Source organism: Myxocyprinus asiaticus, chromosome 4, assembly GCF_019703515.2.
Source record: "Myxocyprinus asiaticus isolate MX2 ecotype Aquarium Trade chromosome 4, UBuf_Myxa_2, whole genome shotgun sequence".
In the NCBI taxonomy this organism is placed as follows: Eukaryota; Metazoa; Chordata; class Actinopteri; order Cypriniformes; family Catostomidae; genus Myxocyprinus; species Myxocyprinus asiaticus.
This window is the reverse complement of record NC_059347.1, coordinates 45,842,315-45,857,671: the sequence shown is the minus strand read 5'-3', so window position 1 is coordinate 45,857,671 and position 15,357 is coordinate 45,842,315. Positions and strand designations below refer to the sequence as shown.

The window sequence follows — 15,357 nt, the reverse complement described above, 5'->3', positions numbered from 1 at the left end:
GTTTTGGGTGAGTTACTACATTTTGGAGACATGCAATAGAGTTGTGATGTCCCATAAAACAGTTGAGACAATTGCACTTACAGTTTAGAGAATTTTAAGACTGTTTCAAAAAATTTGCCAAAGCGATTGAGAAAAAACTGTAATATGTAATATAGCAAGGAAGGATGGATAATAGCCTTCAAATAAATATAAATATAATAATAATAATAAATATAAATATAAATATAAAAATTATATAAATACATAGAAACAATATATAGAAATAATAATAATAATAACAAGTGAAAAAAAACACAAACAATAAAAGGTGATTAGGTTGTTATGACACAATTATGCAATTACTCAAACTGAAGCTGTCTATACATATATTAATAAAGAGAGAGGAAAAGTGAGCTGGCAAGGAAATAGATGGTCAAAGGTTGGGCAGGTAATCCGTCACATATTCATCACATTCAAAAAGACCCCGTGCTTTAGTATACAATTTCTGTATCTCAGGCTGAAATGTTGTACCCAGTACCACACATTATTAACTGATGTCAATCTCTTTTGTTTTCTTTTAAATCTGCTCTGCGCTTGTGCATCACATTTTCACGGTCAGATTATTTTTACAGGTTTTTGAGTGACCTCAAAACAATTTCCTAGCACTTACGTAGACAGAACACATCCATCTATATTTAAGGATTTTTAACGTCAAGTTAAAAAAAAAAATATACCCACAATCACAGGGTAACATATTTAAGTGCACAGTATCTGTTACAGTTACTGCTATTAAGGCAGTGTTCACATAACAGCAGTTTTTACATTCTCAGACTGTATAAAAACCTTTTGTTTTAATCTGTTGAACAGTTCTTTTTGGTAAGACACTAACAAATTTGCCACCAACACAGAAATGTTTCATTATGGAATGTGTCAAGATCATTGATGAGCAGTCAAAAAAGATAAATTAGTTTTTCAAATCCTTCGATTCTCTCCATTAATGTCTGTCTATGTCTCTCTCAGGATTTTTAAGCACTGGTGATCAGGCTGCTAAAGGGAATTATGGTCTCTTGGATCAGATTCAGGCCCTGCGTTGGATCAATAAGAACATTGGATATTTTGGTGGCGATCCTGGCCGTGTGACAGTGTTTGGCTCAGGAATCGGAGCGTCCTGTGTCAGTTTGCTCACTCTTTCACACCATTCCGAAGGTCAGAATTCCCAAATCTCACTTCAATACATTGACGCTGTTCTTTTTAGGGATAATAGTTTAAGGCACAATTCTCTGTAAAGCTGCTTTGGAACAACATGTATTGTGAAAAGTGGTATACAAATATATAGCATTTTTTTTTATTGAAATCATGAGATCACACACTCATCTAATCCTTAAGAATAGCAAGGGTAAACAGATTTGGTTTGCTGTACGTAATGGTGGGGCCTGAGCACAAGACTCAACTCGAGCTCTTAAAGACTACTTAGTTAATGAAAGATAATATACGTGTAGCCGGTAGGTTATGAATAAACACCACAGGAAACAAAAATATTTTTGGGGGGTTTAATATGATGGCTGTTAAGCAGAAAAAGAACAATAATAAAAAAATAAATAAAAAAAAACAGCAGTATATATATATATATATATATATATATATATATATATATATTTTTTTTTTTTTTAAATAAAGAAAATACAAAAACTGAAATATGGTACAACAAAATACAAAAAATTAAATACGGTAGAGGCCAGTCCTCGCATGTATGCCAAAACGTGGTCAAACTCCACACATGCAATCCATATGCATCCCAAAGAATTATCAACTGATGAACAAAACCGGGAGCTCTCTTGCACAACGTATCTTCTCAGGTCTCTTAACACAAGTGGGTGCGAAAAAGCAGGCATCACAAAACTCCAGTCTTAAAGGGGCCACGGCCAATTTATGACGAGTCAAATTACATGAAATTTATTCCACTTGGCTACATACAGTATAGTAGAGAATAGAAATAAAGGTGGACTTGGGGGACTGGGGTAAAATCGGAAGAATTGTCCTATGATTGAAGCCAGCTGCCACTTGTATTTCCTTGAGTTGTGATTGACAAGACTAGATGAACAAGCTCCTCCTGAACTTTTGTTAAAAACTCCATAACATTTTTCATTAAAGGGATAGTTCATCCAAAAATTACAGTTCTGTCACCATTTACTTACCCTAAGTTTGTTCTAAACCCGTATTACTTTTTTGTTTATATTGAAGACAAAAGGAGATGTTAGGCAGAATGTTAGCCTCAGTCACCATTCACTATCATTGCACATTTTATATGCAATAAAATGATCAATGACTGAGGCTGAAAGTCCCTAACGTTTTTCTAACATCTCCTTTTGTGTTCCACGGAAGAAAGAAAGTATTGCATGTCTGGAATGACATAAGGGTGAGTAAATTATGGCAGAACTTTCATTTTTGGGTGAACAATCCCTTTAATTCAACATATAACTTTAAATGTGAACATGAAAAATTCTCCTCAATGTTGTTCCAAACTTTAAAGCCATAAGATTAGTCAGACTGAACATGCATAGACTGTTCTAGTCAAATAAATATTTTTAATATCTTAAATGTTCGACGATTGCATTACAACAGAGCAATCTGAGAGGACATTGCAAGCACTTTTAGAAAACCAATATTGAAAATAAGCAGATTAAATTATAAATTAACATAGCAATAAAAACAGACAATTATTCAGAAAAAACTAAATGTGAAGCATTTGGTGCTTTTAAAAAAAATGCTCATACTGTAGGGATTCTGACAATGGTAAGTAAGTAAAGATAAGTATTTTTCTGTTCTATCAGTTAAATATATAAATACAGTAAAAATACAGTTCAAATGTGTTTTTGCTAATGCACTTAAAGGTACTGTATGTCTCTGTAAGGGGCTTGTGTATTATTGCACTCCATTACTGCTGAGACAGCTGCCTTTGCAACCATGACCACTGTCACATCCAAGCTTCCGTTACCACGGTAATCTCTGTAACCGTGGCAACTCCTCTCCTGCCTTATCAGCTCTATCCCTCTGTTGTGGGACTTGAGTGTGTGTGTAGGTGTTTCCGGGTGTGTGTGTAAGTGTGTTTTACAGAGATCAGAGCTAATCACACACACCTGCTGCGTTATTGATCCTACATCATCGTTTACTTCAATGTACTGACAATGTTTTGTCTCTGCTACCTTTCCTCATCTCTCTCGTTCTTTCTCTCTGCCTCTATTTCTCTCCCTTTCTCTTTCCCTTTCTTTCTTTTATGCCAGTTTGGAAAATCTAGATTGAAGCTGGTCCATATATGTCAGATCCATAAAAAGTCTTGGTTTTTACGACCAAATCATATAGTTTTACCTGTTTGTTTGTTTATTGGTGCATTTATTTTACTGAATTGTAGTTTTTTGAATGATATATTTTAATAGAAATGTGAAGCTTATAATTTTATAAAAGCACTTGCATTAATTCTTCTGTTAAAGCTTGTGTATTATTTGAGCTGTAAAGTTGTTTAAATCATAATTTTTACAGTCATTTTAGGGTTTTAGGGTTTGTTGACATTACATCGTCATGGTAACCTAGTTGTAAAATTGGATATGTCTTTACACAGAAAAGGTTAGTTAGTGATTTTATCAAGCTAAAATCATGTTTACATGCATATCCTTTATGACTTGTGGCTATACTTTTGACACTTTTTTTTTTTAAGAAAAGGTGAGACGAGTCAAAATAAATATTTGTGGTAATCAATATTATGCCACAAACCCTGTCGATAGAGCTTAACTTGTAGTGAACCCGGAATGTTCCTTTAACTACTTTTCACGAATTCGCCTGCCCATATAATCTTTGAGTGATAAAGGGTAAACGTATGTGGCTTGCTGTCCGCAAAGGAGGGGCTCAAGGAAGTGGCTCAACTCGAGTTCTAAATTTATAAATCTGCATATTGATGTGAACTCTGTTTCATTCTAGTTGCCTTAAAGTTGGATTGAATTACAGAATTTCATCTACATTACAGCCATAGAGCAAGACCCTATATTCACAACTTTTCAAGACCATTACTAAATATTGTGTGTGTGATCTGATCTGTGAGTGTAACCAGTCCTGCTCAACCCACTCCGAGTGGGATTTGAACCGACCTCTGCCGGGTGTGCTAACGAGGAGGCTAAAGGCTACAGCCCCTATCGTCAGTCGCTAGTGTGCCACTTGAGGTCAGGGGAGTGAGGTTTACACATATTTCACAGCTATCATGTACCAGCTGGCTCCCGTTACACTCACCCCCCTAAACCTCACTCCCATCCGGGTTATGGCACCACTGTAACCGGTCCTGCTTGTAACCGGTACAGCCCCTAGCATCAGTCGCTAGTGTGCCACTTGAGGCCAGGGGAGTGAGGTTTACACATACCTCATAGCTACCAGCTGGCTCTCATTACATGAGCATTACCTATAACCTACACTTATTTGTTACATTTTTGATACTTCCTTTTAATTTTAACATTATTACCAGTAGCCTATCATTGAAAAGACAGTGCTGAAATTACCCGCATCACCATCTACCAAAACCAAAATCTACACCTCTCTTTAAATCAATACCTGCATTAAACAGCCTTTTATAAGCTTTTCAAAAAAAATAAAAAAATAAAAAAAATAAATAAGTTACAACATGCTGTGACCTGACTTTACCTTTCTGTAGGAAACTGCCCTTATAATATAGTTGACTCTTGCCTTAATGTAAGCCATTGTGGTTTGATTTTGTTCACTTGTTTACACAAGAGCTACAACTGTATTACAAAAATATGATGATAGTAAAATAAAAAAAATAAAAATTGAGAGTGGAATTCATAAAGATTTTTCTAATTTAAGAAGGCTTAGAAGTACATGTTTGAAACCAACATGCAAAATATCTATTGGAGAAAACACATTTGTGCAATTGGACTTTTGAATAAAAATCTTATCGTTTCTGAGCCGAAATGACTATTTCCCTGTGTGACTAGCCCCAGTCTCCCAGATTATTAGTTTATTTGTTGGCAGATGTACCCACTGAACATGTGCTGCCACTGTCTTCAATAATCTCATTTAGTAATTGTGGTGGATGAAAAATTATTTTGATTTGGTAGTAGGTATTACGTAGCAGTAGGTGTCAGTCACCTGTTTGTTTTGACAGTCATGGTATTAAAAAACAGAATGTGAATGGACCCTCTGTGATAAGAGGTGAACGATACTGCAACTCTGCCCTTTTCAGATACAATACTAATATAATTATGGAGCTGGAAAATTGATGTGGCATTCAATATATTTTATTCTGACATCTCTCTCTCTCTCTCTCTCTCTCTCTCTCTCTCTCTCTCTCTCTCTCTAGGTTTGTTCCACAGAGCAATCATTCAGAGTGGCTCAGCACTGTCCAGTTGGTCAGTGAACTATCAACCTGTGAAATACACTCGTCTCCTTGCAGAGCGTGTTGGCTGTAATGTCCTTGATACGCATGTAAGACTCAAAGGTTTTTCTATTAATTTTTCTATTACTTTAAAATTGATAATGATACATTAGTTACTGCAGACACACTGCAACTATGGGTATTTTATGTAGAACAATGCAACACTATGATTAAAAAACACAAACAACACACCAAAACATTATGCAAAATATACTGTATTGGAAATTACAAATTGGAAATTTAAAAAGCAACACAAAATGAAACATACATTTTCATGTGTTCGGCGATAAAACAATAAAAAGCATAACAACATGCAGGTTAACAGTGTAGTATCACGATTAATGGCATTATAATCAATGAATTATTGTTGGACATCACAGAATATCAGGTATAATTAGTTCTGCAAAAGTCTACAGATATTCCCCCAAAATCATGTTACAGCATGTATTAAAGGGATAGTTCACCCAAAAATGAAAATTCTCTTCTCATTTACTCACCCTCTTGCCATCCAAGATGTGTATGACTTTCTTTATTCAGCAGAACACAAATGAAGATTTTTAGAAAAAGATCTCAGCTCTGTAGGTCCTTACAATGCAAGTGAATGGCGATCAGACCTTAGTAGCTACAAAATCACATAAAGGAAACATAAAAGTAATCCATATGGCTCCAGTAGTTAAATCCATATCTTCAGAAGCAATATAATAAGTGTGGTTGAGAAACAGAACTACACCGACCAGCCACAACATTAAAACCACCGGCCTAATGTTGTGTAGGTCCCCCTCGTGCCACCAAAAGAGCGCCAACCCGCATCTCAGAACAGCATTCTGAGATGCTATTCTTCTCACCACAATTGTACAGAGCGGTTATCTGAGTTACCGTAGACTTTCGAACCAGTCTGAACATTCTCTGTTGACTTCTCTCATCAACAAGGCATTTCCGTCCACAGAACTTCCGCTCACTGAATTTTTTTTGTTTTTGGCACCATTTGGAGTAAATTTTAGAGACTGTTATGTGTGTAAATCCCAGGAGATCAGCAGTTACAGAAATACTCAAACCAGCCCGTCTGGCACGAACAATCACCCATGCGATTATCTAATCAGCCAATCGTGGGGCAGCAGTGCAGTGCATAAAATCACGCAGATATGGGTCTGGAGTTTCAGTTAATGTTCACATCAACCATCTGAATGGGGGAAAAAATGTATCTCAGTGATTTGGACCATGGCATGATTGTTGTTGTTTTGTTTTTTTTAAGAAAAAAAAATTCCATGTGGGCTGGTAATGAGTTAACATCACATACCTGTGGGAGCAGAAACTGGTGTTTATATAACAAACTTTTATCTCCTTTGTTTTGAATTCCATTGTTTTTGGTTCCAAAAATGTCATTGATTTGTAATTTTGGCTCATAAGAGTTTTTAAAAGGTTTTGAAACTATATTTATTGTGAAAATGACCTTTTAAACTTTTATTTAAACTTTTTTTTATGTTGCAGAATTGCAATTTTTACCAGTTGTGTGTAGGTGATGGTGATATAAAAGTTGCATATGTGTGTGTTTTATGCAGGACCTGGTCCTCTGCATGCAGAAGCGTAGCTACAAGGAGCTGGTGGAACAGGAAATTCAGCCAGCGCGATTCCATGTGGCCTTTGGACCTGTAATTGATGGTGACCTCATCCCTGATGACCCTGAAGTGCTCATGGAGCAGGGCGAGTTCCTTAACTATGACATCATGTTGGGCGTTAACCAAGGGGAGGGCTTCCGCTTTGTAGAGGGAGTGGTGGAGCCAGAAGAGGGTGGCGTTTCTGGTTCGGATTTTGACTTTGCAGTCTCCGATTTTGTAGATGGTCTATACGGTTACCCAGAAGGGAAGGACACTCTGAGAGAGACCATAAAGTTTATGTACACAGACTGGGCCGATCGAGACAATCCTGAAACTCGTCGCAAAACTCTGGTGGCCATGTTTACGGATCACCAGTGGGTGGAGCCAGCAGTGGTGACGGCAGACCTGCATGCCCGCTATGGTTCTCCAACCTTTTTTTATGCGTTCTACCATCACTGCCAGAGCCCCATGAAACCTCCATGGGCGGATTCGGCACATGGTGATGAGCTGCCCTATGTGTTTGGCATTCCACTTATTGGTCCAACAGAACTCTTCCCCTGCAACTTCTCTCGCAATGACATCATGCTGAGTGCCGTCGTTATGACCTACTGGACCAACTTTGCAAAAACCGGGTAAAAAGAAACATACAATAACACTAAACCTAAAACACATGCAATACCATCCTAATAAACACATAAAAACAATAAGCAAAATATTGAACAATTTAAAATTACAAAGTAGGACAACATGAAAGCAGCTTTGTTATTTCCAAAGCAATTCAACAGTAGAAAGTACACTGCCTGGCCAAAAAAAAAAAAAAAAAAAGTTGCCGTTTGGATTTAAATAAGCAGATACTTAAGAGCCTATGATTGGATCATTATTGCAGTGATTAATATGTTTTAGCTGGCAACGACCCTAACTGATGCAGTGTTTAGCTTCTCATTTCTTAAACAACCATGTCGGAAGATGTTTCCCGTGGTCGTGGAAAAGATGTTACTGTTTCAGAAGGGGCAAATTATTGGACTGAATCAAGCAAAGAAAACAACTAAAGAGATTTCTGAAATCACTGTAATTGGGTTAAGAATTGTCCAATGCATTATTAAAACATGGAAGGATAGTGGTGAACCATCATCTTCGAGGAAGAAATGTGTTCGGAAATAAATCTTGAATGATTGTGAACGGAGATCACTAAAATGCTTGGTCTCACAAATACGTTTAATAGTGAAAGTAAGAGAAGTGGTGATGGCGTAGTGGGCTAAAACACAGAACTGGTAAGCAGAATAGTGAAAGTAAGAGCATTTCCACATGCACAATGCGATGAGAACTTACAGAATTAGGACTAAACAGCTGTGTGGCCACAAAAAAGACACTTGTTAGTGAGCCTAATTGGAAAAAAACAACTTTAGTTTGCTAGGGAGCATAAAGAGTGGACTGTGGAGCAATGAAAAAAGGTCATGTGGTATGATGAGTCCAGATTTACCCTATTCCAAAGCAATGGGCGCATCAAGGTAAGAGGGGAAGCACATGGAGCAATGCACCCGTCATGCATAGTGCCCACTGTACAAGCCTCTGGAGGCAGTGTTATAATTTAGGCTTCAGTTGGTCAGGTCTAGGCTCAGCAATGTTATGCGGCAATAAAATGAAGTCAGCTGACTACCTGAATGTACTGAATGACCAGGTTATCCCATCAATTGATTTTTTCTTCCCTGATGGCACGGGTATATTCCAGGACGAAAATGCCAAGATTCATCGGGCTCAAACTGTGAAAGAGTGGTTCAGGGAGCATGAGGAATAATTCTCACACATGAATAGGCCACCACAGAGTCCTGACCTTAACCCTATTGAAAGTCTTTGGGATGTGCTGGAGAAGACTTTACGGAGTGGTTCAACACTCCCGTCATCAATACAAGATCTCGGCCAAAAATTAATGCAACTCTGGACAGAAATAAATGTTGTGACACTGCTCAAGGTTGTCGAAACAATCCTACGATGAATGGGCGCCATAATCAAAGCTAAAGGCGGTACAACGAAATATTAGAGTATGCAACTTTTTTTTTTTTAGCCAGGCAGTGTACAACAACACACACAATAACACTACAGAACCACACTCTAGCAATAGGTGCATATAAAGGTTTTCATTAATCCAAGTTCAAACACAATGTCAGACAGTTCATTTATTGCAAGTAGACTATTTCTAAACATCTGTACTCTTTAGAGAAAATTCAGTTGCAAACTTATTAACTATTCCTGACATTCCATAATCAATTAAATCAATTTGTTCACAGTCCAGTGCATAGCATCAGATTAAAAAAATTATTCACAGCATCACAGTACAATGCATCACATCTGATCGCAAACATTGTGTATCGCAACACAGTACATTGTCAGAAAAGAACTCTATTAAAGGAATAGTTCACCTAAAAAATGAAAATTCTCTCATACATTCTCTCATGACTGTCTTTCTTTAGCAGAACTCAAATTAATATTTTTAGAAGAAAATTTCAGCTCTGTGGGTCCATAAAATGCAAGTGAATGGGCGTCAAAATTTTGAAGCCCCAAAAAGTACATATAGCCATCATAAAAATAATCCATACGATTCCAGTGGTCTAATTAATGTCTTCTGAAGCAAAATGCTAGGTGTGTGTAAGAAATAGATCTATTTTATAAAACGTTTCTTTTACTAAAAATGTTAACTTCCGGCCAGCTTGAGGTTTGTACATTGAGGAGGGTGGAGTTCAAACTGCCTCTCGCATGACGTAGGTGTGTAAGCCTCCTCTGCATAGATATTCATATGTAGATCACTTATTAGCAGCTGTTTCTATGGACCATGATACTTTTGCGACACAAAAGGAGTTTATGCAGCGGTCTGAGCAAGGAGCTCGGCCTGAGGCATCTCCTCCACTCACTCATTTGCATTCAAACCAATTCGAACAGTTCTCCTTGTTCACCGTTCCAAGAAGGCGCCGCAGTTGACGTATTCAAACCAGCTGAATGAGGCATCTATGTATGATTCTCTATGATCCTCTGTTGTAAACAACGCTGCACTTCTGTTTTTTCGTATTTCACACGTCAGTTCTCACGTGAACTTGCCAACACGCTTGACCTCAACCCTCATGAATTGTTTGTAAAACGGATTACTTTTATGATGGCTATATGTGCTTTTTGGAGCATCAAAAATTTGGCACCCGTCCACTTGCATTTTATGGACTTACAGAGAACAAATATTCTTCTAAAAATCTTCATTTGTGTTCTGCAGAAGGAAGAAAGTCATACACATCTGGGATGGCATGAGGGTGGGTAAATTATGAGAGAATTTTAATTTTTTGGGTGAACTAATCCTTAGACTGGTGTATATAGCTGACATTTTGACCTTGAAGAAGGTCACAGAGAGATAAAGAGAGAAGAGAGAAATTGTGGGAGGAGCTGTCAGTGAATTTCAATGTAAAATGTTAAATCAACAATTACATCAATGAAACAGCATCCTCTGGAGGACAGAAAGCGACAGTACAGAGATATTTTAGTGTACATGTAGATGGCCTTACAAAAGCATCCACTAATTTTTATGTACATTTTGGCATATTGCATAAATACTGCTGGATAGAAACACTAAGATGCAAATAAAATCACCAAAATGTGGATCTAAAACGTATACGCTTGCTTTAGGTGGATACATTTTTTTTTCAATAAGAAAAAATAAGCATAAACTATGATGGAAACACATTTACAGAATAAACTCCTGTTGAATTTATTAGGAATACAAGATTCGCATCAGAAAAGTCATGTGACTGAATAACTCGTTCATAACTTGACTAACCAACGGACCAATCATCGCATCTGAAATGTTGCTGTGGTTATCCTGAAATAACGGTGTCTAGAAAATCCAAAGTCTGCATAGAGTTTGTAGAGCAAATAAGTAAAATACACACTTACAGTAAACTGTGCCGCAGAGCAGGTTTACTGACGTTTCTGAAAAATATCTTATAGATCTGCACGGTAAAATCCTAAGAAAGGAGGAACGCACACATAGTGCTCCCAGAACTATTAATAAAACAGTCACAGTGGCTACAATTTGTCTGGAAGTCACAATTTTGTACTTTTGAACACATGGGATGGAAACGAGGCTTTATTCACACATTGTTTGTGTGATATTATGGTTTTTTGCATAAATTACATTTGCAACCTGGATGGAAACATAGCTATGATACACTTAAAGGGATAGTTCACCCAAAAATGAAAATTCTGGCATCATTTTCTCACCCTCACATTCTTCCAAACCAATATGACTTTCTTTCTTCTGTATAACACACACACACACACAAAATAATTCCATACAATAAAGGTGAATGGTGACTGAGGTTGTCAGTGCCTAATGCGTTTCACAAACGTTTCACAAAAACCTAGGGTATGGCCAAAAACCCTTGGATAACCAACCTTCCGAATTAGGCTTATAATACTTTGGGGAAACGAGGCCGACACAGACTGAAGTGACGAGCAAACTGCATTTTAATAAGGCATATATTTTCCCAGGTTTGTCTGCACGCTAGGGTATGGCAACTGCCATACTGTGCCATATGCAAACGCTGCCCCTGCCCTAATGTTCTGTCTAACATCTCCTTTTGTTTTCCACAGAGGAAAGAAAGTCATATGGGTTTGAAACAACATGGGAGTGAGTAAATGATGACATAATTTTCATTTTTGAGTGAATAATTTTCATTTTTTAGTGAATTATCCCTTTAAACACATTCATATATACATACACATTTACTCACACCTATAAATCATTCAGATTCGATAATGTCAATATGTCATTAATGTCAGATCAGAATGACTCATATTTATATGTGTGAATAACATATAGTGTGTCATAATTATGTGTGATTATGTGTATATGGATGAATAATTACAGTAATTACTTATTTTTTATGTATGTGTGTGTGTCTGGTCAGGGATCCAAACAAGCCAGTTCCTCAGGACACTAAGTTCATCCACACCAAGGCGAACCGTTTTGAGGAAGTGACGTGGGCCAAATACAGTCCCCATGACCAGATTTACCTGCATATTGGGCTAAAGCCACGTGTTCGGGATCATTACCGTGCTACCAAAGTGGCCTTCTGGAAGCACCTGGTACCTCACCTGTACAACCTGCATGATATGTTCCACTACACGTCCACCACCACAAGAGTTCCACCGCTTCTGACCACGCATAGCTCTCACAGTGCCACGCCCCGCCCCGGGGGCAACAAAGTTCGAACCTCTGGTAAACAGCCTCCCCAATCCACAGCACGCAGTGGACCGCTGGTCATCGCCAACCCACGCGATTACTCCACCGAGCTGAGCGTCACTATCGCCGTAGGAGCTTCGCTCCTCTTCCTCAATGTGCTGGCCTTTGCTGCGCTCTACTATCGCAAAGACAAGCGCAGTCGACAGGACACGCCCCCTCAAGCTGCACCTCAGCGACAGACCCCACCCAATGACCTCAGCTATACACCCACCTCCATCTCAGGGGGGAACCAAGAAGAGGGGTCATTGTGCAATCCCCTCCGTTTGACCCCAGCATCGTCTCCGCGGGATTACACCCTCACACTTCGTAGATCACCGGATGACATCCCACTCATGACGCCAAGTTCTGTCGCCATGACACCGAACAGTGGAACTATGACACCCAACACTGTAACCTTGACACCCAATAGTGTTACAATGACACCCAACACCATTACCATGTCACCCAATTCGTTGATGGGGTATCCCAGCATGCACCCTTACAACACATTCACACATGGATACAACTCTACCACTCTGCCCCACCCACACTCAACAACACGTGTATAACATGCAACTCAAACACATACCAACACACCAACGTACCACACTCACATGCAACAAATGAATGCCACAAATCCCTAAAACACAATCACAGCAACTCGATCTATGATTACTATGAGTAATCAGTATTATTACAGTAAACCAGATCAAACTGGTGCAAACCTGTGTTGAAAAGTACAATAGCAGGTGAAAACAATACATAACATGAGCACAATCACCTAAAATATCCTGCACTAATATGAATCAGTGCAACTCATCGGTATAAATCAGAATGAACATTATAAACCAGCATGAACCTGTCAGTGCAACACACTGGTGTAAAACAATATGACCCAGACTGAACAGTGTCAGTGTCACACTGCTTCTAGAGCAACTTATTGTATGTCTGAAGAGACAACATTCAGATTATATGAATAGTTAAGAAACTGCTCTGTGGAACAACACAGAAAGGCCGGACTACCTGAGGATGAGTTGCAGTACTGCAGCTGACTCTAGGCGGTGCTGCAAGACACTTAAATCCTGAAGGTGGAGCACAGAGAAAGAAGAGTAGATGGTGCTCGAGCCCCATTAGTGGGTCATTATGAGCCAACCAAGCACTTATTATAAGATATGTAATAACATGTAATAACAAGCATATTAATGGCTATTGTACAGTTATAACATATGTATTAACGTCAATGTACAGACAGCTTTTTTGAATGTGTTGGAAAATGATTTCTAATCGTTTTTAAGATCAGATTATTTCCATAGCAAAGAAGGTCATTTGAAGTCCACTTTGATTTTGAATCCTAAACCCGTTTTTCTTTATAATTGAAAAAAAGGATTTTATATTGCATTTCTCTGTCTCTCTCTCTCTCTCTCTCTCTCTCTCTCTCTCTCTTACACTTTCCTTTTTCTCTATCTGAATGGATTAATTTTTCTTTTGGCATAAATGATTCATTTAGTTGTAGATAACACAAGCAGATTATAGCAAGTATTTTACAGGACACTTTGTCTGTTTTTGTGTGTGTGAAGATTATTTGTAAGTGAGAGAGAGCAGATGTGTAGTGTATAATTTTCAAGTTAAACATCTTTAGATAATTTGTGTCTTGCTAAATGTTTTCATTTTTGTGCAAATGCTTTTTGATCATTTAAAATATGTATCATATCTGAGTTTGTTTAATATGTTTTGTAAAAATGTTTGAACTCAACTTAAAAGCACTGAGATTTTTTTTACAGTATTTATCAGTGATATGACATCCCTCATACAGTAATATGGCGTCACTCATGCCGTGATATGACATTCAGGCTTTGCTGAGAACTTGCTATTCTTTCCTGTGAAACATGAATATGGTGATATGTGCCGAACACAGCGCTTCTCTGGTGAAGGTGATTAAAAAATATATTTTAAAAATTGTGCTTACTATGGAACTGCACAGAGATTGCAGAGGGATACAGTAGTGTTGTAATGGTGTCATATCCTGCCAGGTGGTTAGATTATTCATGTTACCTATGCTAACCACCCCTGCCATGAATTTTGTGCCAAATTTGCGATACAGTTTCCTTGCTAACCAGCAGAGAGTTTGTCTGTTAATGTGTTTGTGTGAAAGTTCAACAGCTTTATAAAATAATTTCAATATTTACAACAGTTTGAGTTGATTTGGACTTTAAAGAAGAGAGGCAATGGCAAATGGATCCATTGAGTCAGACAACACTAAGTGTGTCTCTATCCTGGCTTAGGTCAACCTGTGTGCAGCTGCTCAGGTCTGTTGGTACAACAGTTTGCAGAAGTCTGTTATTTTATACTCTTTACATTTCTGCCTCAAATTTACAGTAAATATTGAGTTTGCCTAAAAAGTCCTGCTCTTCAATTTCACTGAGACTGAACTGTGTATATGTACTTGCTGTAATTTGGGGACAAAACCTTCCATCAGGGAGATTCGTATACATCCTCAATTTGACAAAAGGATAAAAAAAAAATTTAAAACAAATGCTTTTCTTTTTTTTATTCTAAAAGGTTTTATTAAGTAGGGCTATGGTTAGTCTATAATTAGTGTTATTTACATATATACAATATACAGTACAGTATAAATATACAGCTCTGGAAAAAATTAAGAGACAACTGCAAAAATACCACTTTCTCTGGATTTACTATATACAGGTGCATCTCAATAAATTAGAATGTCGTGGAAAAGTTCATTTATTTCAGTAATTCAACTCAAATTGTGAAATTCGTGTATTAAATAAATTCAATGCACACAGACTGAAGTAGTTTAAGTCTTTGGTTCTTTTAATTGTGATGATTTTGGCTCACATTTAACAAAAACCCACCAATTCACTATCTCAAAAAATTAGAATACATCATAAGACCAATAAAAAAAACATTTTTAGTGAATTGTTGGCCTTCTGGAAAGTATGTTCATTTACTGTATATGTACTCAATACTTGGTAGGGGCTCCTTTTGCTTTAATTACTGCCTCAATTCGGCGTGGCATGAAGGTGATCAGTTTGTGGCACTGCTGAGGTGGTATGGAAGACCAGGTTTCT

The 15,357-nt window shown here is 37.7% G+C and overlaps 1 protein-coding gene across 9 annotated transcripts in view; it reads left to right on the top strand.

The window, feature by feature from the left end:
• The window catches only part of LOC127431953 (neuroligin-3-like), a 29,985-nt gene extending 14,918 nt beyond the window's left edge, over positions 1-15,067 (top strand). For all 9 annotated transcript variants that reach the window (XM_051682674.1, XM_051682690.1, XM_051682646.1 and 6 more), the window contains 4 exons: positions 1,000-1,185; positions 5,339-5,463; positions 6,973-7,640; positions 11,955-15,067. In XM_051682674.1, the coding sequence (XP_051538634.1) occupies positions 1,000-1,185; positions 5,339-5,463; positions 6,973-7,640; positions 11,955-12,837 (1,862 nt within the window). In that variant the 3' untranslated portion in view covers positions 12,838-15,067. The remainder of the gene's footprint in view (positions 1-999; positions 1,186-5,338; positions 5,464-6,972; positions 7,641-11,954) is intronic.
• The last annotated feature ends 290 nt before the right edge of the window (positions 15,068-15,357 follow it).